The 27926-nt window shown below is 40.1% G+C and overlaps 2 protein-coding genes across 3 annotated transcripts; one reads left to right on the top strand and one right to left on the bottom strand.

Annotated features, from left to right (window-relative positions):
• Nucleotides 1–673: 673 nt before the first annotated feature.
• On the bottom strand, nucleotides 674–10003 carry LOC144533339 (alpha-N-acetylgalactosaminidase-like). Its single transcript, XM_078274633.1, has 9 exons — nucleotides 9754–10003; nucleotides 8395–8551; nucleotides 7869–8009; nucleotides 5154–5365; nucleotides 4976–5070; nucleotides 4622–4783; nucleotides 4213–4410; nucleotides 3709–3849; nucleotides 674–1583 (listed from the first exon to the last, which is right to left on the bottom strand). The coding sequence occupies exons 2-9, from the start codon at nucleotides 8547–8549 to the stop codon at nucleotides 1386–1388; spliced, it is 1302 nt and encodes a 433-aa protein (XP_078130759.1). The 5' UTR covers nucleotides 8550–8551; nucleotides 9754–10003; the 3' UTR covers nucleotides 674–1385.
• Nucleotides 10004–12651: 2648 nt separating this feature from the next.
• On the top strand, nucleotides 12652–26518 carry LOC144533086 (adenylate cyclase type 3-like). Of its 2 annotated transcripts, XM_078274208.1 has the most exons (22): nucleotides 12652–12737; nucleotides 13984–14358; nucleotides 14447–17196; nucleotides 17937–18086; nucleotides 19263–19399; nucleotides 19499–19610; nucleotides 20243–20370; nucleotides 20714–20872; nucleotides 20957–21116; nucleotides 21309–21416; nucleotides 21608–21684; nucleotides 21777–21938; nucleotides 22127–22214; nucleotides 22526–22642; nucleotides 23401–23672; nucleotides 24049–24130; nucleotides 24339–24497; nucleotides 24915–25061; nucleotides 25156–25272; nucleotides 25392–25518; nucleotides 25618–25742; nucleotides 25877–26518. In XM_078274208.1, exons 3-22 carry the CDS (start codon nucleotides 16525–16527, stop codon nucleotides 26054–26056), a joined length of 3279 nt encoding a protein of 1092 aa, XP_078130334.1. In that variant the 5' UTR covers nucleotides 12652–12737; nucleotides 13984–14358; nucleotides 14447–16524; the 3' UTR covers nucleotides 26057–26518. The 2 variants fall into 2 exon arrangements, with proteins under 2 accessions (XP_078130334.1, XP_078130333.1); XM_078274207.1 differs by having other exon boundaries at nucleotides 13984–17196.
• The last annotated feature ends 1408 nt before the right edge of the window (nucleotides 26519–27926 follow it).

Below are 27926 nucleotides of genomic sequence, written 5' to 3'. Positions count from 1 at the left end.
TCCCTCTGTCTTTATTCTCTGTACATTATGCAAACTAATCTGTGAGTTAAGTTTCTGTACAAAATCATTATGTATCTATGCCAGAAAAATACATAATCAGCCACTCGACAATGACATCATGTGTTAACAGGCTGTTTTATGTTTGTTAGGCATTAAAGGCTGCTGTACAAGTGCAGATCAAAGCTAATCTCCAATATATCTGCAAGTTACACCTACAAAATTAAGCAGTATTTGGCAAGCATAGTAGTGTTGTAATGTAGTATTGTTGTAAAACAAAAAGTATCTGTATTTGTATGCTGATTAATGATAAATGTGTCCGCTACAGAACAAGTTCAAGTTCCCACAACAACAACTTAAAAAAAACATAAGTTGAGATGTTGTTAGCAATTGGGAAGTGAAAGCTAAAAGTGAATAACAGCCCATTACCATTTTTAGGAAATCATGAACCTGGAAAGTTATTAGAAGTTGAACCAAAACTGTGTAGATCACACCCTAATAAACTAAAGCACTGGGACAAAAACACAGACAGTGCAGTACGTTCATATGTTTGTATGAACAGTATAAGCCTAAGTAATTCCAAGTGCTCCCATAGTATTAAGCCTGGAACCCCCTCTGGCCTGAAGAACAAATGTGATTCCAGAACAGCATGTTTTATCTGTATGAAACACAAACCTTTGCTTCATTTAAAAGCACATTTTTTATTTCAGTGTTACATCATTCACAAAATAATTTCTTATAAAAAAACGTTAATTTCTAAAACCAAGGTCCGTAAGTATTATCCTAAGCAGTGCACCATCCAGATCTTGACAGACTAAAAAATTATGTTTTAATGAAGCACAATTGAAATGTAAACAATTAGGAAATAATGCATTTCAGGAGCCTTTTTCGCCCCCTTCTTTGTGCTTTTTGGAACAGCTTGAGACACAGGCTCATCTGCTTCTCCTTAAAAGAAGTTTTAATAAGAGCAGCGGAGTCTTCTGAGTCTTTGTGCTGATCTACGATCAGTTTTTCAGCTTTGGCGATCTCAACAGAGAAACAATTAATCATCAGCTCTCATATCTGTGAAGCACAGAAAAAAACTTTACATCCTTTTCCTTGATCAACATTGATACTGCAGTGCAGAATTTGAGAGAACGATCACATGAAGAATTTCAGATTAGTGACATATCCAGACGGCTGCCCCTGAGCTTAAAGTGATTTCATTACTTGGAATATATATTGCCTTTTAAGATAACATAATTTAGAGCTAATCATTGGCACTTCATGGTTTAAGTAAAGACATAAGTCTGATGTACATGTGAGGTCTTGTCAGTTAATACTTCATCATGAGCCACTGCACTAAGGCAGACACAGTGATGTGATTATTATGTTCAATCAGTCAGTGATCAGAGGAAGACACGGGGAATGGCGTTGTCATCATCATATCCAGACCCCTGGAGTCTGCCACCTTTGTAGAACTGGCGACGGTTCAGTTTGGCGGGCGCAGACACATACCACATGACCACACCTGTGGGGTTCACTGACACCACGAAGCTGGTGGAGTCTTTCAGCACCATGGTCTTCTCAGTAAAGACATCGTAGATCTGAGGGAGTTAAAGGACAAAAAGTGATTCTCCCAGCATATTTACGCACATTTGGTTAGCAAACTCCATGTTTAAAACTGGTATTATTAAACATATCATATTTGTTTTTAGTAAAAAATAATAGAAAAAGAAACACAAATCATTTCAGTTTTTAAACTCTACGGAGGTGACATTGACATTCCTTGGCCTTGACCAACTGCCATGCTTCGCTTGTTTGTAAGCCATGATGTCTCTCTCTTTCTCATGGGCGGGCCAAATTCTCTGGGCGGGCAAAGCAGAGAAAGGGGAGGTAACCTTTCCCCTTATGACATCATAAAGGGAAGATGGCCCATCTGAGCTTACTTTTTCTCAAAAGCAGAGCAGGATACCCAGGGCTTGGTTTACACCTATCCCCATTTCTAGCCACTGGGGGACCATAGGCAGGCTGGGGGAACTCATATTAATGTTAAAAAACCTCATAAAGTGAAATGTTCATGCCATGGGATCTTTAAACATCATGGCCATTCCTATACATTTCTCCAACCATGTATTCTGTATGTATATATAGCTACATACTTGTGAGACATTATATCTGCCACTAACAAAAACAAACTAAAACTAATGTAAAACTAAATATATAAAAACTTAAACTAAATTGTTTTGAATAACTGAAACTAAACTAAAACTAGAAAACACACTCTAAAAAAACTAAATAAAACTAAGCTAAATAAAATAAAAACAAATGGAAATTTTAAAACCATAATAACCTTGAGGTCCAGTGGATCAAATCAATTCAGCACATTGATAATTAAGACATATGGGTAGTAGTTACACAGGGTCTTAAATTAACTTTAGTCACTGCCTGCCACTGTGGCAGGAAAGTCTGCCCCTTTTGAAATGTCCGATACATTTACACAAAAAACATTACGTGCATGGTAAATTTAAGTTTTTGAATTACACAGTGGCTCTCAGGGAACTCTGTTTTTCAGGGGATCGGATTGTGTACACATGCATGTGCATACATGAATGTGCCCGTCTACGTGCAAAAATATACCATCAATACATTTAAATTTATACACAGAATATTTAGCCTGAACAAACAATAAAACTAATAATAAAAATAATTCACCGTGGCAATGTTTTTTTTTTATTTTTTTTATCGTTCTCCGTGGTCGGGAAGCACAGGGAAGACTTATTTAGGCCTCCAGGGCTGAGGTTGATGCTCACTTCGGGGCTAACCACTTTCACTTTACCCCGCAGTTGGAAAGCAAGACAGAGGAACTTTACTTGGGGCTTGAGGAGCTGCAGCATTTATTCATGGACAAACTGAAACCTACACTGTACATTTACTAACACGACACAACTTTACTTCTCTCCCTCCCTCGATACACACTGAGCAATTCCTTCACTCCCTCCCTCGCTACACACTGAGCTATTCCTTCACACGAAATTGATACGTGAGCTAGTGAATTTGATACAGAAATGAGTGAGCATGACGGGTGCTAATTTTGGATCAGGGTGCCATTTAAAGGTTTGATGGCAGGATAGTCACACAGAGTAGTGGAACTGGAGAATACTGTGTACTGTTCAGGTGTGTTCCATCATGATTCAAGTGATAAAAGGTGGTGAAATTATCAACAAATGGAATACCAAGGGTAGTACAGTATCCTTTTGGCCAGATATATAATTGGCGTACATATTGTAGCTGAATGTAATATCTTTAAAGCTATAGTGCGTAGTTTCTGTCTCCCCCATGAGGAATTCTAAGTAATGACAACACCACTGTTGTTGCATCCACATAATACAAGCCTTCCGTAATCGCGCAGTTACGTGTCCAAGGAGGACACGGAGGTTTAAAAAGACATGACGGACTCTTCAGAAGAGGTAATTATCTTCACTCGAGTTTCTGCACGTGAAAGTCGCCAGACGACACCATGTTCTAAACATAGCCATACTGAGAAATACAGAGATTGTTCTGTTGAGTCTAAAAGTCTTAATTAGCTTTGTATCAACTCATTTGGCAATGGCTTGAATGTAAGACGTTCATTAATATAAAAAACACACTAAAGATTTAAACTGAGAAGCCGGGAGTGGACCAGAGATAATACATTGCCTGTCCGAGTCTAGAAAACCTTAAAAGACATACCTTGTAGCTGCCGGTGGTGTAGTTGAGTTTGCTGAGGGTAGTCTGGTAGCGGTAGGGCATGTCATTACGACGACTGAAGAAGACCAATGCACTGGCATTGTTTGACAAGGGGCGCCAGAACACCTGAATTTGACTCTTCTCCTGGCAGAAAGAAAGGGACAAGAAATTGTGAATAATGACAGAAAGAGTGACAAGACATGTATATCGCAGGGTTCAAAATGAGCACCATCTACCAGCCAAAGGCTGGTAAAATATGCAAGAGGCTGGTAGATTTGCTTCACTCAGCAGCCAAAAAAACAATGTTAATATATTGAGTGGCTTTTTTTTTTGGCTGGTGGACAAAAAGTTAATTTTGAACCCCATGTATATATGTGAACAACAGAGGATATAAAAAGAATTAAACACAGAAGTCAAAACTCTAACCAGCTAATTTGTGTTTATTTTTTTCTTCTTCATCTTGATCACTTGCAAAGAAGCAGCAAGATCCATGCAAAAGTGTGTCACCTTTAGAATGCGCCTTCCTTGGATGCCCATGGCGTCCTGGTTGATGCTGATGGCCATTTTGTTCTGCAGGATGCTGCGGGCCCCACTGCTGACGGTGCGCAGGTCATTGGACATGAAAAGAGGAGCAGCCATAATGGCCCACAGAGCCATCTGAGCCCGAGACTGCTCCAAGCTGAGGCCGAAGTCGCCAGCAATCAGCTGTGTAGGTCAACATCACACAATCAAGGAAGATGAAATAAGATTTTATACTTTTTATGCTTTTTAAAAAACTAACTATTTTTTATTTATTTAACTTTTTTATTTAACGTGTACCATTGGTGCTTTCTAACCTCATTGACAGACTATAGAGTAAATAGTAAGCAGTAAATAATTAAAAAATAATGCCAGTTATTAAGTCAGTTGAACAGACCATATCAGGGTCATTCCACTGTCCAGGACCAGCTGCAGGTATCAGGACATCCTGGTTTTCAAAGAACCAGTCAATAATGTTCAGGACACTGTCCCAAGAGTCCTGGATGTCGCCATAGTTACGCCACAGGTTGCAGATCTCGCCCAGCTGAGTGTAGTTTACCTGAAAACATATATCAGTTTCACAAAAATGTAAAAATGTAAACTGTGGATTTAAAGTATTAGAACTTAGTCCTGACAACAACGTCTACTTCCACTGGGGGGAAAAAATCTATTCAATGACATGAATTATTTAAAATTGTCAGGCCTAAATCTTTAGGTGGATGATATAAACTTTAACACATCCTGATTATACCTGAGGTGGCAGGCCACCCTGGTAGGCAGGCCAACTGCAGGAATAGCCAATGGGACGGCCAGTAGCATTTAAAGCCTTTGACATGAGAGGGTAACCTGTTCAAGAGAGGAACAAGAGTCAAATCAAGTCAGCAACATCTCAGTAACCACAGTGTAAAAGTCACTTTCTCCTTTCTTACCCTTCTCTTGCTCTGTGGCATTAGAATAACAGCCGTCAAACTTAAACATATCCACCTCCCAGTCAGCGAATGTCTGAGCGTCTATCTCGATCTTGTCCAGTGTTGTGCCGGGGTAGCCCCCACAGGTGTGTGTGCCCATGTCCCCGTAGAGGCCCAACTTGAGACCCCTGTCATGCATGTAGCGTGCCAGTTTGTGGATGCCTCCTGGGAATCTGAGGCAGAGTGAGGAAGAAGGGCAGTTATAATGTTATATAATGTTATTTAATACTATTAACTCTGTCGTGAATCCATGCACCTCTGCTCCGACAGATGTTTCAATCAGTACATGTGAGAAGTTTCTCTGTTATTTTATCGACAAAGTAGCATCTGTCAGGCAAAACGCCAGTGCTAATTTTAATGTGTTTGTACCTGCTGCTCCTGTGCACTCTGCTGTGTTTGAGGAATTTAAGCCAGTTTCTCTGACGTTGCTTACTGAGGTAGTGCAACACATGAAACCTACCAACTGCCCCTTAGATATTGTTCCCGCCAGAATGGTGAAGGAGGTTTTTAATAGCACCATTGGGTCGAGTTTACTTACTTTTTTAAATTCTTGTCTTAGTTCAGGTACTGTCCCAGCTGCTTTTAAACATGCTGTGGTCAGGCCCCTACTTAAGAAGCCTAATCTTGACCCCACAGTGTTGTCCAATTTTAGACCAGTCTCTCATCTGCCTTTTCTTTCAAAGGTTTTGAAAAAAGTTGCTTTCATACAGGTACACCCTTTTTTTAACAACAGAACTCTGTGTTTGAAAAATTTCAATCTGGTTTTAGATCACGTCACAGCACTGAGTCTGCACTATTGAGAGTACACAATATTGCCTTGTCTGTAGATGCTGGGAATCCTACTGTTTAAGTGCTCTTGGACCTCACAGCGGCTTTTGACACAGTGGACCATGCAGTTCTCCTCTCTCGCCTTGATCAGTGTGTAGGCATCCGAAGCTCGGCACTTAAATGGTTTAGCTCCTATTTGGCAAATAGAAGCTTTTCTGTCATGATTGGTGACCTCTCCTCGTCCGCTGCTCCTCTCTCTTGTGGGGTACCCCAGGGTTCCATTCTTGGCCCATTCTGTTTTATTTATATATGTTGCCTTTATGGGCTATTCTAGGCAAGCACAACCTGTCATTTCATTGTTATGCAGATGATTTGCAAATGTATTTGCCTATGAAAGCAAATGACAGTGTTGCACTAAACTCCCTGCTTAGTTGTATTAATGATATTAAGTTGTGGCTTTCACAAAACTTTCTTAATTTGAACGAAGATAAAACTGAGTGTATTATTTTCAGTACTTCAGGCACGCAAAATGGTCCAGCTTTGAGTTTGGGAGCTTGGGCATCGTACACTAGGTCAGCTGTCAAAACTTTGGGGGTTACTTTTGATTGCAGCATGAAATTTGACAAGCAGATCAGTAATGTTGTTAGAATGAGCTTTTTCCAGGTTTGTTTCCTGGTTAAAGTTAAGCCTTTCCTGAGCAGGCACGACCTAGAAAAGGCTATTCATGCCTTTATTAATTCAAGGTTGGATTACTGTAATGCTCTTTATGTTAGTCTGAATCAGACCTCCATCTCACGCCTTCAACTTGTTCAAAATGCTGCTGCTCGCTTTTTAACAAATACATCTAGACGTGCACACATCACTCCTGTTCTCTTCACCCTACATTGGCTCCCTGTGCATTTTAGAATAGATTTTAAGATCTTATTGTTTGTTTTTAAGGCCTTAAATGGCCTGGCCCCGGAGTATTTGTCCAAAATTTTAACTTTGCGTGAGCACAACTGGTCATTGCGGTCTTCAAATCAGCTGGTTTTAGAAGTCCCAAGCTCAAGGTATAAACGGTGGGGTGATCAGGCTTTTGCAGTTGCTGCCCCGAGACTCTGGAACAAGTTACCACCTGATATTCGCACTATTACGGATACAGCTCTTTTTATGTCCAAACTCAAAACCTATTTCTTTAGACTGGCTTTTAATACGTAGTAGTGGTGTGACAATTTCACTCTCCTGTTTCTTTGTAACCTTTTCTGATTTTACTGTGTTATATGTTTCATTCTTTTTATTGTATGATATGTTGTTTTATACTTGATTCCTGATGTAAAGCACTTTGGATACCTGCTGGTTGCTGTAAAGTGCTATATAAATAAATTTTGATTGATTGATCGATACCAATTCAAAGACGTGCAATTCAGTCTCGAGCACCCCTTTTTTGCTGTAATAAAAAAAAAAAAACATCAAACGTATAAAATCTTACTAAAAACCTTGTGCATAGTTACGCCTCTACTGATACATATACAATATCTTTGCACTCAAATAGTGAAGATCTGAAAAGTATACAGCTGTTTCTTTAAGATGGTGAGTAGTGTGATTTTTTTTTTTTGTGTTTTGTTCATCACTATTTTCACTTCCACCTCCCAGCGAGATAAAGGGGAAGCCATTGCATGTATCATGTTTAAGCTGATGACGCATATATAGAATATACACCGCACACAAGTGAAAGTACCTACTACTAATGTTCTTTGTTAGTCACATGATTGCATGACTGTCACATTGTAATCACCTTGTTTAACGGTTTTATTGACTTACAGGCTTACAGATTGAGGTTTGTGTGTGTGTGTGTGTGTGTGTGTGTGTGTGTGTGTGTGTGTGTGTGTGTGTGTGTGTGTGTGTATACAGTACATACTGCCCCATTACCTTTTAGGGTCAGCCTGCAGTCGTCCCTTCTCGTCTCTCTTCATGGAGGACCAGCAGTCATCTATGTTCACATAGATGTAGCCAAGTTCCCTCCAGCCGTCCTCTGCGAGTCTGTCTGCCATGTCTATGAACAGATTCTCACTGGAGGGAAGACAGAAATGTCTCACTAGAAGGTGGAATAGAGCCTATAAGGCTCTGTAAAGCTGAGGAGAGCTGCATATTCAGGAGATATATCTCCATGGGTCTTATTGTTTTCAAATCCACACCTATACTAAAACAGGATGTTAGTAGTTCATTACACCTGTAGCATTACCCTGATTGGCTGGCAGTAATGTTGGCCCACACCCTTTATTTCAAAATGATACCTCAAATATAGTAGTATAATAGTATACAAGGGCCAGTTCAGGGTGGTTTATTCAAATGGAACAATTCCATAATTTGAAAAAGTTGGTGACAGTGAAACACCTGCTTCTAAAGATAAGCTCGAGTGAGATCCCAATGATATATGCATATTAAGTTGGCTTGCCTGATGCAGTTCTTGGGGTCGTGTTCACAGTCAATGTCACAGCGGAATCGTTCCCATGCCAACCAGCCCATTGGAGGGGTTCTCATCACTCCATTGTCGAGGGCGAAGGTGGCCACAAAGAGCGCCGACACAAACAGAAGCACCGCCAAATGCATTTCTGCAGAGGAAACAAACATGAAGTTGAATCAGATGTCAGTGCTGTATTCTGGATGACATCTTCAGGTTAAGGTGTTCTGACTGTACACAAACATACAATGTTGTGGCTATTTCTGTGTATTTTTTATTTTTTTATTGAACATTTAAAATAATATTACAAACATAAGCATACAAATTCTCGTAGAGGATATACATTCAATTAAATATTAATGAAAGAATATAACATTCGACCTTAAAGACAAGAAAATAGATACATACAAACAAGTAACTAAAAAAGGAAAGAAAAAAGGATTAGGAGGGATTAATGTACAAATTAAATTAAATATCTGATCAAACATAATCACGAATAAAAACTCAAGCACATAAAAATCTCAAAAATAATGGAGCAAGGACCTTATGATCCAAACTTAGAGACCAAAATTCAAAACAGCAATACCTTATAAAAAATCTACACTTAGTCATGTATTAACCAATTAAAGGAGGGCTTACTATTTCTCCATTTACTACAGTGAATATATTTACCCAATAGTAGAATAATATTTATGTCGGAAACAGTTGTATTTAGATTATCCTTATAATAGAGAATATGAGCGACATCAAACATTGGAATGTCATCAATCTTCAGCAATAACCAATGTCTTACATCACACCAAAGTCTTTGGGAAGTTTCTGTGTATTTATGTACTGCATGACCTGCAGCAAAACCACCTAACCATATACTTTGTTAGAGCATTTTCATTAAAGCTGCTTTTTATTACAGCCACCCCATGAATACCGTCAATGTATATTATGATGAGTAACAAATAACATACACACATACACCTCCTGAGTCTCACCTGACTGGGTGTAACCGTGGTAGAAAGCAGCAACAACCTGTCAGGTGACTTCTCCCACTGACACAGTCCTAACACATTAGCCGGCTAAATTTAGAACCCAGTACTTATTACAAAGAACATACAGTTCTTACAACATGGCAGATAGAATACATGTTGAAATAAACCTGCTTTTAAAACATTAAATTATGATTTCTGTTCATTCTGTTCTGTTATTAAATATACACGGCACTAAACTATAACTTATGAAGTAACTTAGTGCCCAAACGTTGATACAATAGATGAATTGTAGTTGTTATTTTTTTTTTTAAAATACATTTGTTAGCATACATAATTAACAACGTGAAAAGATAAACGTAGCGTTACTCACCTAAATTGAGGGAACTATACCATCAGTTACAGGGGAGGACGGAAGGAATATGGAGGAGGATGTGCGAACGTCTCCTCAAATCTCTGCTTTTATCTTATTCTTCCTTCTCGTCTTCTTCCTCTACTCCCCCTCCTACTTCTTCTGCTGGTTCTTCTGCTCTCTTAGCTTTACTTCGCTCAGACTTTAAACAACCCCCGTGATAAACAACCCCTCTGACCGAGTGTAAAGAAAGAAAGTAAACCTCCCCAATGGGAAAGGAAACAATAGCCACGTGACAGCGGCTCAGTCAGCTGACTGCAGAGCAGGAAGTTGGAGGAGGGGGGGCGTCCCATTAATTATTTTACTCGCCTCGATTCCTTTTCTTCAATCTGTCTTTTCCCTACTTTGTCCTTGCAAACAACTTTCCATTACAACAGATGTTTTGCCTGATGTGTTTAGGATTCTGGTTGACTTTGAGGGATTTGCTTTTTCAGTTGTTTTATGTTTTTAGTGTTTTTGTGTATTTTGTGTTTGTATGTCCTGTAGGCCTATGTGTTGTACTGCTGCCTGTCTTGGCCAGGACACTCTTGAAAAAGAGATTTTTAATCTCAATGAGTCTCTTCTTGGTTAAATAAAGGTATAAAAAAAAAAAAAAAATGAGTGACAGAGAGCCACATTTGCGTTTTTCATGGTCTTGGATATGTCATTATTAGCCTATTATAGAAATTGTGGTACCACTTTCTGAAGGCACCATTTATAAAGGGTTTATAAACGGAATGGCTTTATTAAATCATTTACTAATGCTTTATAGATCAGTTATCAGCCATTAACAAGAACACTTTCAAGTTGCCAGGTTGTGGAAAATCCACCTCAGGCATGACCCTATTTTTAACTGTTGTTATTGACTTTTACATTACAACAGCAACAATGCCAGAAATGGGACAGATTTACAGACAATTTCAATTAAAACGAAATTAAAATTGACAACTACAGTCCACTGAAAAATAAAAGAAGGGAGGATGGTGGGGGGGAGGGTATAGGGACCTCAATCAGTCACACTGGTACATGGCAGGCTGTTAAAGTGCCCATATTATGAAAAAACACTTTTTCTGGGATTTGGGGTGTTATTTTGTGTCTCTGGTGCTTCCACACGCATACAAACTTGGAGAAAAAAAAACCATCCATGCTGTTTTGAGTGAGATACGGGTTTCTGAATGTATCCTGCCTTCGGTCTCTGGGTGAGCTGGTCAAAATCGGCAGGGCCGTCTACGTCATTGGCCGAAACATTTGGTGTGTGCTAACCACTTTAGCTAATACCACATCAGCTAGTTGTTTCTCCAACTTCGGTCAGTACCAGGCAGGATTAGCCGGGAGACTTCTTCTAAATGAGGGCGCACTTCCAACTTTGCGTGGAATACCTGCAGAACAGGGATATGTAAGTAGTGCTATAGTGTTGTAGCAGTGTAGAATCTATAACCATTCTAGGAAAATACAAACCTGTAAAGCTCTTAGAAGCTGAACTGAAACTGTGTTGTAAACAGGTCACATTCTAATAAAGTAAGTAAAGTGCAAAAACAGCTGCTGAGAGTGCAGTATGTTCATGTTTGTTTGAAATCAACGCGACTTCTGTAAAACGTTTTGCTGAACTTTGTACATGAAGCGCAGTGAAAGCAAAATCCAGTCACATTGTTTTTGTGTGACTCAAGATTTTCATGGATATGTCAACTTTGTGATCAGTGTGTGTGCGTGTGTGTGTTGACCCAGATGGTCTGTGGTACAAATGAGGTGTCTTTGCCATACACCGTATAAACAGGGGCTCCAGCAGTGGTGGAAGAAATACTCAGATCATTTACCACTTAGTGACAGGAGTCTTATCAGCAAAATGTACTTAAAATTGAGCGTCAGCGTCAATTCTGGCAGGCCAAGTAGTCAAGACGCTGCTAACCACTATTGGCCAATCAACACGGTTGCATCAGCTGATCTGCATCAGTGCATCAGCTGGTCAACTCCCCTCGCTGCTAAATGGCTACACTCAAACAGGGCGCCCTACTTAAAGCTGCCTTAGTTTGCTCCTAACTGCTTGCTGCTCGCATCTATGCTACCCACCTCCTCCCCTGCTCCACCTTGTCGTGTATAACGTGGCATTTGCTTCTATGTCATCATTGCTGCTCTGTTCATATGGGGGAATAGTTTAGCTCTCCCAGTCTTAAACTGTGTGAGCGTCCCCTAATGCTGCTGCTGCTGTCCCCTGATTCACTGCTCTTTCATGGTGCTTTCATGAGCCATTCCGCCAATTTAATTCAGAATTTATTCAATAAAACGTCCTAAAGCATTTTATTGTCTGTGTTGTTCTTGACTTTAATGGACCTGACAGAAGTAATAAAACTAAAAGTATTTGTTCTGCAGTAAAATGGCCCATGTGGCCTATATTGTCATACGACATTAGATTGTTAGTGCTGATATATCAATGTGTAAGTAGCATTTTACTGTTGTAGCTGGTTTCCATTTGATCAGAGGGGGACTCCAACATAGCAGAGTAAAGCAGAGTCCAGCAAGAGGTGCAGGTTATTTCAACTATTCCAAATGGATTCCAAACTCTTTTCATATTATCACCTGCATTCAGTTGTTTTCTCATTAACAAACAATGACAACAGCAAAACAATTGTGCATTCATGCATTACAATATGTTTACTGGTTTACATTGTGGTTGTGAATACTGTATGTGATTTGTGAGCTGCTAGTTAAGCCTCTGTAAAACCTGCAAAGATGATGAGGGGTTAGGATTGTTTAGTCCAAACTTTTATATTTTGAAAGGAAATCTCTCTATCACTGCATTTATTTCAAATTGTGTTGAATAGGCTGTACAGAACAGGTCAATCATACACTACTGTTTTTTCTGGTTGGTTCTGCCCTCTGTAGGTGAAAAGTGGCATCAAACGAAGAGGTGGAGCCTAAGCTAGAAGCACACAGGCAGCCACAAGGAGCCATGGCAGAAACAAGCCTGGGTAAGATGACTTCAGAAATACACTGTAAACTAAATGTGTTAAACTTGAGATATTTAAGGCTCTATCAGATATCCATACAGCTGATTAAATTTGCTGGATAGATGACTCAGAGTTGATGTCTGAACAGAATCTAAAAGGTGCAGCCATGTCACAGAGTTGCTGATGTGATACCTAAAATGAACACGAGTACAGACAGAGCCTAGATTCATAGATAGTGTTTTTTTTTTTTTGCAGGGAATCGCAGGTGTGTAGGTAGTAAGACGGTCTGTTGAAATGTTTGTTGTATTTTCGTTGTTCAGACAGACTTCCTGGTTTTAAGTTTCAGGCATGGACCGATTCAAGTGGTTTCACTTTCCTCTTAAAGTGACAGGAGCAGTTCATAACATGTGGAGAATAGTCTGTGCATACTTTAGTAAAAGTAGCAATACCACAACATAAAAGTACTCCATTACAAGTGAAAGCCCTGCATTTAAAATGAAGTTAATACAAGTACACATGTACTATGTAAATACACTGTAAAAAAAATACTTTATTACTATATATATTATTGGATTATTACAGATTCGTTAATATATAAAGCAGCAGTTTAATGCGGTAGGTGGAGCTCATTTTAAATACTTTATATTTGGGTAGTTTGATCTATAACAAGGCATCATAGTTTATAAGTTGATCAAACGTTTTCTTTGAAAAATCTATGTAACTAATACCTATATAGCTGTCAGATAAATGTAGCGGGGTAACAAGTACAATATTTACATCTAAAATGAAAACACTTTTAGTTGCATGCTATATAATAATATAATATGATAATAATCATGATTATTTGTATAGCACTTTGTGAATACACAGTGCTTTACAAAGGGCAGGCATAAAGAAAAGAATTCAAGTGAAAAATGTGAAAAAGTTGATCAAAAAGTAAATAACAAATAAAATAAATAATTAAATAATAATGGTAATAAACACTGTAGATTAAGCCCCAAAAACCCAGTATCCTACATTTCCCATAATGCAACTCCTATCTTTTGATACACTTGCCACAGTATGTAATGCAGGATTTCTGTTAAAAATGTAAAAAAGTACCAATGACATCATCAGGATTATTTTCTCAGGTTTTAGAAAGCTCGCTTTCGACATTTACTGTATATCTCAAAATTGATGTTGGTATTGAAGTAAATGTACTTAGTTACTTTCAACCAGTAGTGACTCATAGAGAATATTTTTTACATCATTAAATCCTTGTGTCCAGGTGTTTTTGGTGTTGTGAAGACAATCCTACAAAGTGCAGCAGCAGGTTTTGCTTTTGGAGAAGCTGCGTTATTTGCAGTTGAGCCCACACTGACTGAAGATGGCGTCCTGCTGACTGCTGCGACTCTGGCTGCTGGACGAGCCGGTTCCACAGGTGTCGGGGTGGTGACGGCATGCCTCGTGTTCACCTCAGTGCTCATTTCTCTGGGAAGTGGTTTCCTCCTCGCTGCCATGGTGATGAAGCTGCTGACCAACATTGGAGTGAGGTTGCCGTGGTTAGTGGAGGCCACAACAGGAGCCTCTGTTGTGGTGGCCGCTGTCACTACAGGAGTGTTAGCGGGCATCCTTCCACCATGGATCTACATCGCAGCCCAAGGTATTCTGGTCCTTGTAGTCTACTCTTACTCCAATATTAACGACATGACCACAGCTCTGTTAATCATCTTCACCACTCTGTACCTCAGTGTCGTATACGGCAGAATGGGTGTCATGGTTGGACTCTTCGTCGTGGGATTGACCATCTCTGTGCTTTGTGCCCTACGAAAGGCTCTGACAGAGAGGATGACACAAAGACCAAAATCTAAAACCGGGTGCAAACTTTTAGAGAGGATATTCTTCTACTCTGTTTTTGTGGGGATACTGGGATTTTCAGTAGGTTTGGGTGCAGGTGAAGCAGGAGAAGGGTCTGAAGCAGAGGTGATTTTGATGCTGCAGTCGGTCCTCTGGGTGGCGTTTCTGTCTGCAGGGCTGCTAGGGGCTGGCCTGGGAACAGTTGCCATGGTCGTGCTGGGGCCAGAGGTGGCTGGAAAGGTCGCTGTGGGAGCTGCTATAATATCATCAGTTTCCCTGAGAGCCATTCTGCAATCCAGCTCTTCTCTGGGGACCCGAAGCAGCATAGGGGGAACGTTAGGAGCTGCTACAGCTGCAGGGGTGTCACTCGGCGCTGCAAGTGTTGCAGCAAAACAGGCGTTCGGGTCTAGAAACTCAACTTTAGCAACTTTAGGTTCAGTTGTTGTTGGTGCAATTCTGGCAATGCAAGGTGTAGCACTGAAAGTGACTCTCCTGACAACATCAGAACTTCTAACAATCACCCTTGTTGCAGTGGGGGCATTTGTTCTTGGTGCACCAAAGAGCCCGTTCCATACTCAGGTGAATCTACAAAGAGGCCTTCTCTCGGGGCCAGAGCTAATTAAAGGAATCGGCATGGAGACGGTCACCGCAGCAGCAGCACCTATCGGAGCCGGGGCACTCGGGGCTGCAGCATTGGGTACCGCAGCCCTGGGGAGACTGGGTACTGTGGGAGTTCTGGTGGCTATATTGTTGGCGTTGGGAAGTGCTCTTAGTGGCATGATAGGAAAATCACCGCCGACAACAAGTGCACACAGAGAGTGATTGAAGCCTGGGTTTAGATCTCTGTCTCTGCATGCCTGAACACAAGGCCAGACACTAAAAAAGAGTGCATATGTGTGCATGTTAAGTAGATTGATGTGTTTGCATTATTGCACATCTACACTGGCATACAAGTTATAACACCTTTTAAAATTTTAGCTTATTTGAATCTGATTTTTAAATTCAAAAGCACATTTCCTTATTGATCAAACCTGACAATTGTCATAAACATGCTTTATTGTGGCTACCAGTGTTAAATAAAATTGATGATAAAAGTTATCCAAGCATGTGTTTTTGTATTTATCCACTAAAATATGAATATCTTAATACTGATTACTGTAAGACACTGGGGGGTAAAACAATTTGAATGTCAAAATAGCTGTAATGATCCCTTTTGTTCACCTCTTCACACCAGCATTGCCACATTTCCCAAGAGGTGATTGCAAGTTGCCAGTTACTTTGGTTTCATCTTAGCAACAGTAACAGAGGACTAGAAAAAGGAGGGGGAGTGGGAGGAGAGAGAAGCAAAGACTAACAGAAGACTGAAGAGCATCTTGGAGTAGAGTCTGTTGTGCAGACGATTAAGACAAATATAGACTCATATATCAAAATAACATTTTCTGCCTATATATATTCATATTACCCTTACTGAAAAGATTATATGTTGCATGCGAATGGATATCCACCTGTGGCTCAGGGTTTTGTTGGTCTACCATGGCAGCACACAGGACTTCAGCAACATGAACAAAGAAGTTTTTCCCACTGAAACAGCCTGGGGACAGAGCAGCAACTCCAAGACTGTGAGAAGCTCTGAGAATCTAATACACTTCTAAGGAATTGTATAGCACCATAAAATGAAGAAACATGGTAATCATTTTGAAAGGTAAGCACATTTCTATGGTGGATAAAGCCAATGGAAAGATATTGGAACACTCTGGGATGTAATTAGTTTCTGCACTGACTGATTGATTTTTGCAACAACAAAAAATGAAAAGTTTGACAATGTAATTATTTCCTAAAGTAGAACAAAGATGGGCCGCATCCCAACTTTTCCATGGATTTTGCCATTCTGCGCACTTCAGGATTAATGGAGGCCTACAACAGTATTACTTAATGAACCTTAAGAGAAGTAGGCTACATCAATAGAAGCAACATGTCTCTCCATACAACAGACACGGAGCAGTCTGCAGAGTACTCAGTGGAGTATTCATTTCGGGTTCCCAGTGATCCGGGTCATGGAGCGGGTCAGACGCGTGAAGTGGCCGTGCTCCAGTCGAGCTGCTGCCGCTGCCTGCCGCGCGCAATGCGCCTCACTTTTGCGCCAGAATCACTGGAGAGAATTTACCAGAACTACTTCTGCCGACAGAGACAAGAGAACATGCTCGTGCTGGTGATGTTTGCTGCTCTTTTCAACAGCTTCATCATCATCATGTGCGCGGTGGTGTACACTGAGGACAAACTGGCGATGGTGGTGGTCGCAGCTGTGGCTCTGGCTGCGGACATTGTGCTCTACGCGCTGTCCTGGCGAAAGAAGCTCCCTGCATCGCCAGTCTCACGCGAAGCAGTGCCGTACATACTGTGGCTGATGATCACCGTCCACGTTTTATGTTACATTTTTCTGAATTGCAAGCGTTTCCCCCATGCCAGTGACTCTGTGGGCTGGCAGGTCTTTTTCAGTTTCTCCAGCTTTCTGACACTCCCGCTGAACATGATGCCGCTGCTCCTGCTCACAGCCCTCTCCTGTGGGATATACACCCTGGTACTGGGGCTGACCGTGGCTCTAAGTTTTGAGGACAACCTGCAGGGGCCCATGCTGGCGAGACAGGTACATATGGCCCTCAGTTAAGGGATAAATGACAAAGCACCTGTAACTTAGGGTGTCACAGATGTGTGGAGGTGTGTGCAGAGTGTCCACGCTGTAGGGCAATGGTCACAAGCCAAAGATGTTGGGAACCATTGTTTAAGAGAATAATACTACTACCTAGGTGATGTGTTGGCCTTGTCTCAGATTTGCCTGCGAAAAATGCAGTTGTTTGATTCTGTTTACAAAATGTATTTTGCGCATGTAACCTAACTTCTTTTTAGTGCCACACAATTCAGTAGGCTGTTATCACGATATGTGGAAGTGAAATTGGTCATATTTTCAAATTAATTTGTAATAATAATTTAATTACACTATAATTATTCAAAAAAGAAAATTAGAACATTTTGATAGCCAAATAAGTCACTGCTTGTGTTGCTTGACCCATCTCCAGGATGTGAATTATATATAATTATGACAAAGAATTTACACTTGTATCAGCCTGCACCTGTTTTTTCTCTGGAATATGTGCCATCTTTTCCAGAAATTGTCTTCCCTAGAACTAAATCTGTTGCTATAAATGTTTGAGACAATACACAGTCTCTGAATCCAGCGGATGAATCTGGAAACTCTAATACACAATTTAAAGGTTGATGTGAAACAATCTGAGAATAACAAACAGTGGTTACAAAGAGATAGTATGAGGAAACTAACCACCACACATATAGTATATACAAATGCTTATCCTCTCTCCCTCTCTTCAGCTGCTAGCCAACGTGATGCTGTACCTGTGCGCAGCCACAGTGGGTGTGATGTCGTACTACATGGCGGACAGGAAGTACAGGACAGCTTTTTTGGAGGCCCGTCAGTCACTAGAGGTCAAACTCACGCTGGAGGAGCAGAGCACCCAGCAGGTAAGTGGGGGCACCCACACACACACACACACACACACACACACACACACACACACACACACACACACACACACACACACAAACACCTGTGAGGTAGAACACCCTGTGCTGCCTAATTACAGTGTGTTTTTCTCAGCTCAGGGCTAATAGGTTGATTAGAGAGACTTGTTTTCACCAGCGCAGCCACCGTCAGGGACTAGACACAATAAGGTCAGCTTGAGCTCTGTGACAACTAACATAACATTTACCAAAATTGTGGAAAGACATGATTTGATATTTTTAAAGCATGTTTATTGTATTTGATTATTGTTCTTAGTTTCCCTTTGTGTTAAGCATCCATCTCGGTTTTCTCTATTGTACTCCCTTTGCAGCTACCATGCTCTTTCTCTATAATGAGAATGTTGTTTATGGTCCATTTGCTTAAGTTAATTGTCTATTTGAGAATGTAGGCTTTCATTTGTCTCTCCCAAATATTAGGGTGAAGTGAAGGAGTAGCATGAATACAAGTTTGAAGTGTGAGCCAGTGTGAGCTCTAGTCATGGATAGATGTGATTTATTTTTAGTGCAATCAAATTGTGAATAAACTGGCAATGACACAGCGTTTCTTCACAGCCATTTTAAGCTATTACTGTATATATTTCTTCTCAGGCCACAAGGCTGCCAGTATTTGAAAGTTGATGCTAATCCATAACTTTAATTTATTAAAACCAAGGATAATGTAACATATGTCTCCAACCTTGATTTTATTAATTTCATTTTTCTATTTGATCCACTCTCACTTTCTTCACATTTCTTTCTGTGATTCTGACTGGGACAATTTGTGGAAAAAGAGAAAGCAGACCTGTGAGAGTTGTATAAAGAGGGGGTGGAAAGAATAATGGTGGATATGTAGATGAGGATAGAGAGACAGAGATAAAGTGTTTTTGCTCAGGGGGGCTTGGTAGAAGACAAGAAGACCGAGCCAACCAGAACATGTTACACCAGTTGACAGGATCTCGTGGGAATTCCTTTACTTCCTCAGTCATGCTATGCACACACACACACACACACACACACACACACACACACACACACACACACACACAAACACACATAATACACATGGGATGGATGTATTCTTTCTGTCAGTACTAAACATGACAAAACTCATTGTTCTTCAACTGTGTCTCCATGTAGGAGGAACTATTACTGTCCATCCTGCCCAAACACATCGCTGACGAGATGCTGCAGGGCATGAAGAACCAGGCCGATCAGAATGAGGGACAGCACCAGCAGTTCAACACCATGTACATGTACCGCCATGAAAACGTCAGGTCGGGATCACAAAATCAGCTTTTGATGATCATTGTTACAGGATTCTTTTTTCACAGCTTGTTAAATGTTACATTGCAACCTCTTCACTTGTGTTCCAGTATCCTGTTTGCTGACATAGTGGGCTTCACCCAGCTGTCCTCAGCCTGTAGCGCCCAGGAGCTTGTAAAGCTGCTTAATGAACTGTTCGCCCGCTTCGATAAACTGGCAGAAGTGAGTGTGTGTTTTTCTGTGTCTCCATTGTAGTTTACTGTAGTGATTTGATCAAGACAATCTACTGCTCGGGAAATTGTTGGTAGGGAGTTACTCGTAATGTTTTACACAGCTGATATGTCATTTTCCATTGTTATACTGTTGTGAAACAATCCGATCACGATGGTTTTGTGGTTTGTATCCTATCAGCTACTGGCCTCTGTGAGTTGATTCGGAAATCAGTGCCGAGATCTGGAAGAACAAAGTGACACAAAGCAGGGTTCAGCTCACAGTGTATTAAAGGTTTAACGAGATACACACAAGAATATATACATTTTCTTACAATCGCTCTATTCACTTAGATGACGTGAGATATAAGAAAGAGGCTCCATAGGAAAGGAGCATTAGTTGAAGATAGGTTCACGCAGATGCATCTTCAGAAAGGAAAACAGTGTTACAATGTATAATACAAATGTATAATACCAATTTAAACAGATGAGAGAGGCTTTGTTCAGAGTTTTTACAGAATGGAATGTAATATATTCACAACATTTGCATTGATATTTCTTTCTTCCTATGCCAAATTTTGCTTTTTCTACACTTATTTTAGCCTAAATATGCACAACACTCTCTATTCTTTTGCTCTCTTGCAGGAACATCACCAACTGAGGATAAAGATCCTCGGAGACTGTTACTATTGCATCTGTGGTCTTCCTGACTTCAGAGATGACCACGCTGCCTGCTCCATAATGATGGGCCTAGCGATGGTAGACGCCATATCGTAAGTAGTGATTTTATTTTGAATACATACGACATAAACACGACAAAAGACATAGAACAGAGTAAAAGGAAGAGATAGTGACGATGTAGAAGTGGAATCGTGATCAGTTTATTTATATATCTTTTGTATGAGACAACAGAGAATCAAAAGAAAAAATTAAAATTGGAATACATGTTTAAATAAACACAGTAGGAGAAGCGGTAGGAGAGAAAAAAGAAAAACTACATTTTTGAAGTTGTATGAATATAAAAAAAGAAATTTAAATCTATATGAATATGGAAAAATACTTTAAAAAATGACTTTGAAGATACACAGAGTCTCTCCACTTTTCCTCTTGCCTCAGGTATGTGCGAGAGAAGACTAAAACTGACGTGGACATGCGTGTGGGCGTTCACACGGGCACCGTGCTGGGAGGAGTGCTCGGGCAGAAGAGGTGGCAGTTTGACGTTTGGTCCACAGATGTCACTGTAGCCAATAAGATGGAATCTGGGGGGATTCCTGGGTGAGAGAACAATACTTTGTTTCACTCTCAGAATGAGCAAATTCTTTCATGCATTTTATTTCAAGAAGTGTGTGTGCTACACAGGAGAGTGCATATTTCCCAGACCACCAAGGACAGTCTGCATGGAGAATTTGAACTAGAGCCGGGGGATGGCGGGGAGAGGTGCGAGTACCTGCTGGAGAAAGGCATCGCCACTTACTTGGTTCTAGTGTCTAAACAAGTGGCAAATGGGCACAGTGAAAATGTGAGTGACTTTATGAAAAACCTTGTTTCTTCGTGATTATTAACTCACAAACCTAGATGTAGCTTGAATCAAAAACAAAGTAATGTTAAATTACAGTAATACTTTTCAAACACTACATTCAATGTAGTTTGTTGTTTGCTGTTTTTATTTGTATCACATTAACAGATGTTTTTCCTGCTTCTCTGCCCTCAGAAACCAGGCACATTGTCCAACAGAAATTCAGACAAGTTGATCAGCACTACAGCAACCAATTGGAATGCAGCCTCACCCCAATCCACACCCACTGAGTCTAAACAGGAGGTAAATTATGATGAATGTCTTTATTCATTGTCAACCATAAACTCACACCAGTACATATGGGTAAAGAGTATATTGGTACCCATGCATAGAAACACACACATAATTCTGAATTCTGAATGCACAGACATTCTTTGAAAAAGAGCTTGATAATCTTGCCTATATGATCTTCCTTTTCTTGCTGCCATCATCAGAGGAATAAGATGGTCGAGGAACAAGTAATCAACAGTCGGCTGCAGCAGGAGCTGCTGGAGAGAGAAACTCAGCAAATGTGAGAACATGAGACAAAAAAAGAAAGATAACAAAAGCCGAAGACGATGATTACAAAGTTAGAGGGATAACATCTCTGTGTGTTCCTTACAGAATAAAGGATCATCAGATCAACCCTGTGTCGTTGTGTTTTGTGGATGGAAAGTTGGAGGAGCACTACTCCTCAGAGAAGGAGAAGCGAAGCGGAGCGGCCTTCTGCTGCAGCATCATAGTGCTCTTCTTCATCACAGCAATGGAGGTGTTTATAGACCCACTGTGAGTTCACATACATTACTTTGTCTTACATCTCATAAAAAGCATTACACACACACACACACACACACACACACACACACACACACACACACACACACACATCTGTGAATTCATGTATGAATCTGTTGTGTTTGGAAATGGCAAATGTGCACCAAGAAATTGACTGAAGATGTGTGTTCTTGTTCTAGTTTGGCTGTCAACTATGTGACTTTTGCAATAGGAGAGGTGTTGTTGCTTATCCTCGCAGTGTGTTCCCTGGCTGCCATCTTCCCCAGGGTGAGAAAAAAAATTAGTATCCATGGTTGTGGTGATGTGCAGCACTTTTCAAACTTTTTTGGCTCGAGAACAACATTTTCAACCATTTCTGATGCAGATGTACATGATCAAAGAGGGCACACTCACACCGAGACATTTTTTCTTTTTTGATTTTCAATGAGCCTCTGAATTCTCTGAAAAAAATCTGCTCAAAGGCAATACTATAAACATTAATTTGTAAAAATGAAATTTGACTGACAAGACTGATGGACTCTTATAAAGTATAGAGAGACAATACATTACTGTACATTACCTGTGTTTGTTTGTCACAGATGTTCTCCAAAAGGTTGGTGTCTTTCTCAGTGTGGATTGATCGCACACGGTGGGCCAGAAACACATGGGCCATGGCGGCCATATTTGTTCTCACCATGGCTGTGATCGCTGACATGGTACGACTGCAGGACACTTTGATGTAACTTTAATACATTGTGTGTGTGTGTGTGTGTGTGTGTGTGTGTGTGTGTGTGTGTGTGTGTGTGTTAGGAGTGGGCAATATGACTAATGTTTTGGCTAATCCAGTGAATTACTGTAAATGCCTAAAAATCAATATACATCATAATGCAAAAATCCTGTTAATCGAATGCTGCCATTACTGTACATATCGTCATATCACCCAACCCTAGTGTGTGTGTGTGCGCGTCTTTCCATTTGTGTGTTTCCACTTTGTCCTCATCAAACTATCACTGCCTTTTATGTGTTTGACTACATGTTCCCAGTGGGGTCCATTAGCTGTCTGTCTCGCTGCCTGCTGGCTCATTTGTCACGGCCCAATGGGGCTGACAGGAATAGGCGATGCTAAAGTGAACACTAATTTCTCTGTCTTAGCTGTCATGTGGAGGTGATAGTCACAGTTGGACAAAAATGCTTGGAGAAAAAAAAGCAAATGTGTTTTACTTTTCCTGTTGTTGCTATTGTAACAGGGTTATCCTCAACATATAGTTTATACCGTTTATGTAATGTAGCTACAGTAGTTATACTGTAAGTGCCAGCCGAAATTATATTTTCAATGTGACTCTGCCAGGTTCATGTTTCAACACTGAAATTAATAAATGAATGTCCCCCCAAGTTACGTGAAAAGTCACAAATCTAGGCTACATAACAAGTGTTAACTGAAAAAGACTCATGCCCTTCATCTCTGATATTGCAGCTGAGCTGTGTTCCACCGTTCCTTCGAGTCTTCAACAGCACCTCCGGCCCCGTGCTGGAGTCACTTGGTGACCGAGGCTGTGCAGAGAATCCAAAGCACTACAGCTTCATGGCTGTGATGTCAATCATCGCCACTACCATGTTGGTACAGGTCAGCCACCTGATTAAGCTGGGCCTCATGATGCTGGTCGTCACAGCAACTGGTGCTGTTAATATCTACAGCTGGAGGGACATTTATGACCTGTATGACTATATACAGTATGCCTCATACAGGTGAGAAATGGATAAAACAGATGAATGGTGTGTTGTTGTGTCATGCTATTGAAAATACATAAATAAATAAGCCAATAGAAAAAGTAAACATACATACAATTTACAATACACTTAGAATAAAGTACACTTGTTATAAGTACACTGAAATAACACTATAGGAATTGCAGAATGACTGTATTTCATTTTAGTACATTGAAGTTAAACTTAATTACATCTATTTTAAAGTAAACTTTTTAAAATTATGTTAAATATACTTTAAATTAAGGACAAAAAGTAAAAGTATACTTGTAATAACTTTATTATGCTAATATATTTCTAATACACCAAAGTATACTACTTTTTTACCTGTGTTATTCTGCCTCTATCTTGTGTCCAGAACATCCATAGTGCCATCCAAGTACCTCATGACCATGATGATCATTGTCATGATGATTGGATTCTACTTCTTTGCCCGCCATGTGAGTCACTGTACACCCACACTGTATCACACTTTGCTGACCCACAGCCTGTCTGCTACATACAGTCAGCACTTTAAAGTCAGTACATACAGAGGAAAGCTTCCTGTAACAGGGCAAAACAATTATCAACTTTCTATAATGGTGTATTTTTCTCTCCAAATAACTTACTCACTTCTCTCTCTTAACATTCCTTCTGTGGTGTGTGTAGTTGGAGCACCAGTCCAGGAAGCTGTTCCTGTGGAAGATTGGTGTGCATGACCAGAAGGAGAGGGTGTTTGAGATGAGACGCTGGAACGAAGCGCTGGTCACCAACATGCTGCCGGAGCATGTGGCCAAACACTTTCTGGGCACTAAGAAGAGAGATGAGGTGCATATGAGCGTGTGCCAAGTTATAATTTGATCTAGAAATGTGAGAAAAAGAAATGGGCATGAGTGAGGAATGTCAGGAAGTAAGAGGAAGGTCATGATTCTATTTAAAAGACATTACACCTTACACCTTCATCAGGGGCAACGGAAATAACTGTTCAAAAGCACCTTTATATACTAATGTTAATTGCATCATTAAATGAATGAAGGTACTGTACAGGATGTGAGGCCTTCACAACATTGCAATGAAATTCATTGCATATCAGTGCCATCTTGTGGTCCATTTCATAACAACATATTAAAGCTTTCCTCTAGTGTATTCTAATAGTCAGTGATAATGAGCTTTTTGATAAAGAAAAGTTTTATCAAAAATGAAAAATCAGAAAAAAACTAACACCATGTCATGTGTTGTTTGTAGGAGCTGTACAGCCAGTCTTACAATGAAATAGGTGTGATGTTTGCTTCCATCCCCAACTTTTCTGATTTCTACACTGAAGAGAACATCAACAACGGCGGCATTGAGTGTCTCAGGATTCTCAATGAGATCATCTCCGACTTTGACAGTGTGAGTCCCAGCTGCGTTTGTATAGCTGGTTGTACATATTGAGAACTATTGGTACAACTCCCCTTGACTAACTGATATGCGCTTTCTCCTCCAGTTACTAGACAGGGATGAGTTCCGCTGCATCACTAAGATCAAGACAATAGGAAGCACCTACATGGCCGCATCAGGACTCACCCCAGAGAGCAACACGAATGGATACAGCAAACGCAAGGTTCACAGCTTATATCTTACAAATATACATGTCTAAGTATAACAATCTGTTGTACCATTTTATCTTAACTGGTGTTGCACATGGTGATCATAGTAAAGGGTTGTACTGTTGTTCCACAGCCAGAGGACCAGTCACTGATCGAGCGCTGGCAGCACCTCGCTGACCTGGCAGACTTTGCCTTGGCCATGAAAGTCACCCTCAACAATCTCAACAAACAGTCCTTCAACAACTTCATGCTCCGAATCGGTTAGTGTAGGCTACTGTATGTGGCTGTGCGTGTTTAAGTCTGTCTGTGTGCCCATTTGCAAGTGTGTATGTCCATGTTTTCATGTTGATCCCCTTCAGGTCTGAATAAGGGGGGAGTTTTGGCTGGAGTGATTGGAGCTCGTAAACCTCACTATGATATCTGGGGCAACACAGTCAATGTAGCCAGCAGAATGGAGTCCACCGGAGTGATGGGAAACATCCAGGTAGCACAAACACAAAAGCAGACTTATTACTCTAATTAACTTATTTCATGCTCATTTTCAACTTTTGTTTGGTTTTGTTTTGTTTTCTGATTTTGTACTCCTCCTTTAAATGCTGTGCCCTGCTCTGCCCTCAGGTAGTGGAGGACTGTTATGATATTCTAAAGGAGTATGGCTTCCGCTTTATTCGAAGAGGGCCCATATTTGTCAAAGGCAAAGGGGAGCTGCTTACCTTCTTCATGAAAGGAAAAGACAAACCCAGCAGCAATGGCGGGCCAGTGACCACTGCCCTTCCACACCAAGTTGGGGACCTTTGAATATTCTCACCTGGTGAAAAGCCGTTAACAAGGATAAGCTGAATTATCCACTCTGCTCAATTTCTTTCATATACACAGGTTACCTATATAGCTCTTTTTCATAAGCTCTGTAGAAATGTAAAGCATATGGAAGTAGACCAACACAACAAAATAATACTATTGTGAGCATTACAACTGTGAAATAGCATTCCGCAACAAAGGAATTTCATAACAGAAACTGTTTCTGTATAGTTGTACATAATTCAGGAATACAGTTGACGATTTCACAGAGCTCCTGCATTAAAGATGTTTTTTTTTTTTATCATTTTGCACTTGATTCATAGAGTGCTATGAAAAGTACAAGCTTGGAACAGATATATAAACTCACTTCCTTTGTTGTTTTACCTTAAGCTCAAGTTTTGTAAAATAATGTAGCTTAATCACACTGTAAATACTGTGTTAATAAAACAAGTTTGCACTATATTTTTGAGATTCATTTGTGGATCATGCACTCTTGAGAATAATTCTAATCAGGCAAAATTAGTGAAAATACAAGTGTGGGGGGGATTTTCTAATTGCTAATCATATACAAATTTCAAATAAAGAGAAAAAAATGAATCGATATATTACGTGATGATGTCAGCATTACTTATAAAATGTGTAGTTGCACTTTGATGTGTACTAAAATATAAGAATTAATAATCTATGCCAAATGTGACATGCTAAATGTTAGCATGTTAGCATTCCCATGCTAAAGGTATGTACAGGTATAATTGACAAGACAAAGGTAGGTTAACAGTGCTGCACCAATGATCTAATTATAAATACAGTTGTTGTCTCTGCTACTTCATTATTCATTCATTCATTGATGAATGCAATATTTATTTACAGATGTGGTAGCAAAAAGACCTTGATCAGACTTTGTCAGGTAGTCTTCTTGTAAGGAACAGTTACAGGCACAGTCTGTGATCTAAATGTCTACAAGAGCATAGCCCCATTACAAAACAATCCCAACCGTTGAAACATGACTTATTGTGCAAGCTGGCTCACTGACTTACAAGGACATTTAATGAAGCAGAGCCATCAATAATATTATTTGTTACACCTATGCTTTTCCTGTGCAAAGTGTCTATTTGTGTTAGTGTCTTTCAATATTAATAAGTGGCCCAATGAAAATTATCATATATTAGGAATTGAATAACATTATTATTAATGATTATTGAAAAGTGATTTGAATGAATCTGTAGATTAAGGTGATACCAATGTGACTGATGTGTGACCCCTTTTTTTTATGGTAAGGAGGACGATAACTACCCTTACTCTTTATGATAACCTATATTTAAATATGGACTGCAAGAGCAATTGCTGCTTTTATTCTGTTTACATAGCCGTGTGTTTAATATTTTCAAATTTAGTTGTGGTCAAGTCAACTTTTAGCCAAATTCGAAAACCCTCTACCTATAATATAGGTAGAGGGTTTTTTTTAGTATAGGTAGGCCTATTCTTGGAGATAACTAATTTGGCTAACATGATTTATTGAGTTGTGAGCGGTTTAGTTAGAAATGTAAACGCTGCACACCTGTGGAAAGTCAATATGAGGTTAACACATTATTGCATATTTAAAATTCCGGATATATTAAAGTCAGGTCTCTATAGACAGTCAAATGAATTTTAATGTGATGTGTTATTGTTGTCAGTTAATTATTATGCTAACTAGCATCTCATGCGCCCCCCATGGATTATAGTTCTACCCGGAAACTTGGTAGTGTAGGAATTTCCGGTTACGTCAGGGCGTCAGGACTCCATTAGAGCTGCAGCTGTTTGGAGAGAAACAACAACAAAAACGGGCTAACTGACAGCGCTCCCATATTGACAGTCCGGTCTGAGCCCA

This window comes from Sander vitreus, chromosome 18 (assembly GCF_031162955.1).
Source record: "Sander vitreus isolate 19-12246 chromosome 18, sanVit1, whole genome shotgun sequence".
Lineage (NCBI taxonomy): Eukaryota > Metazoa > Chordata > Actinopteri > Perciformes > Percidae > Sander > Sander vitreus.
Note: the sequence above shows the minus strand (reverse complement) of the source record. Positions and strands in the feature narration are given on the sequence as shown.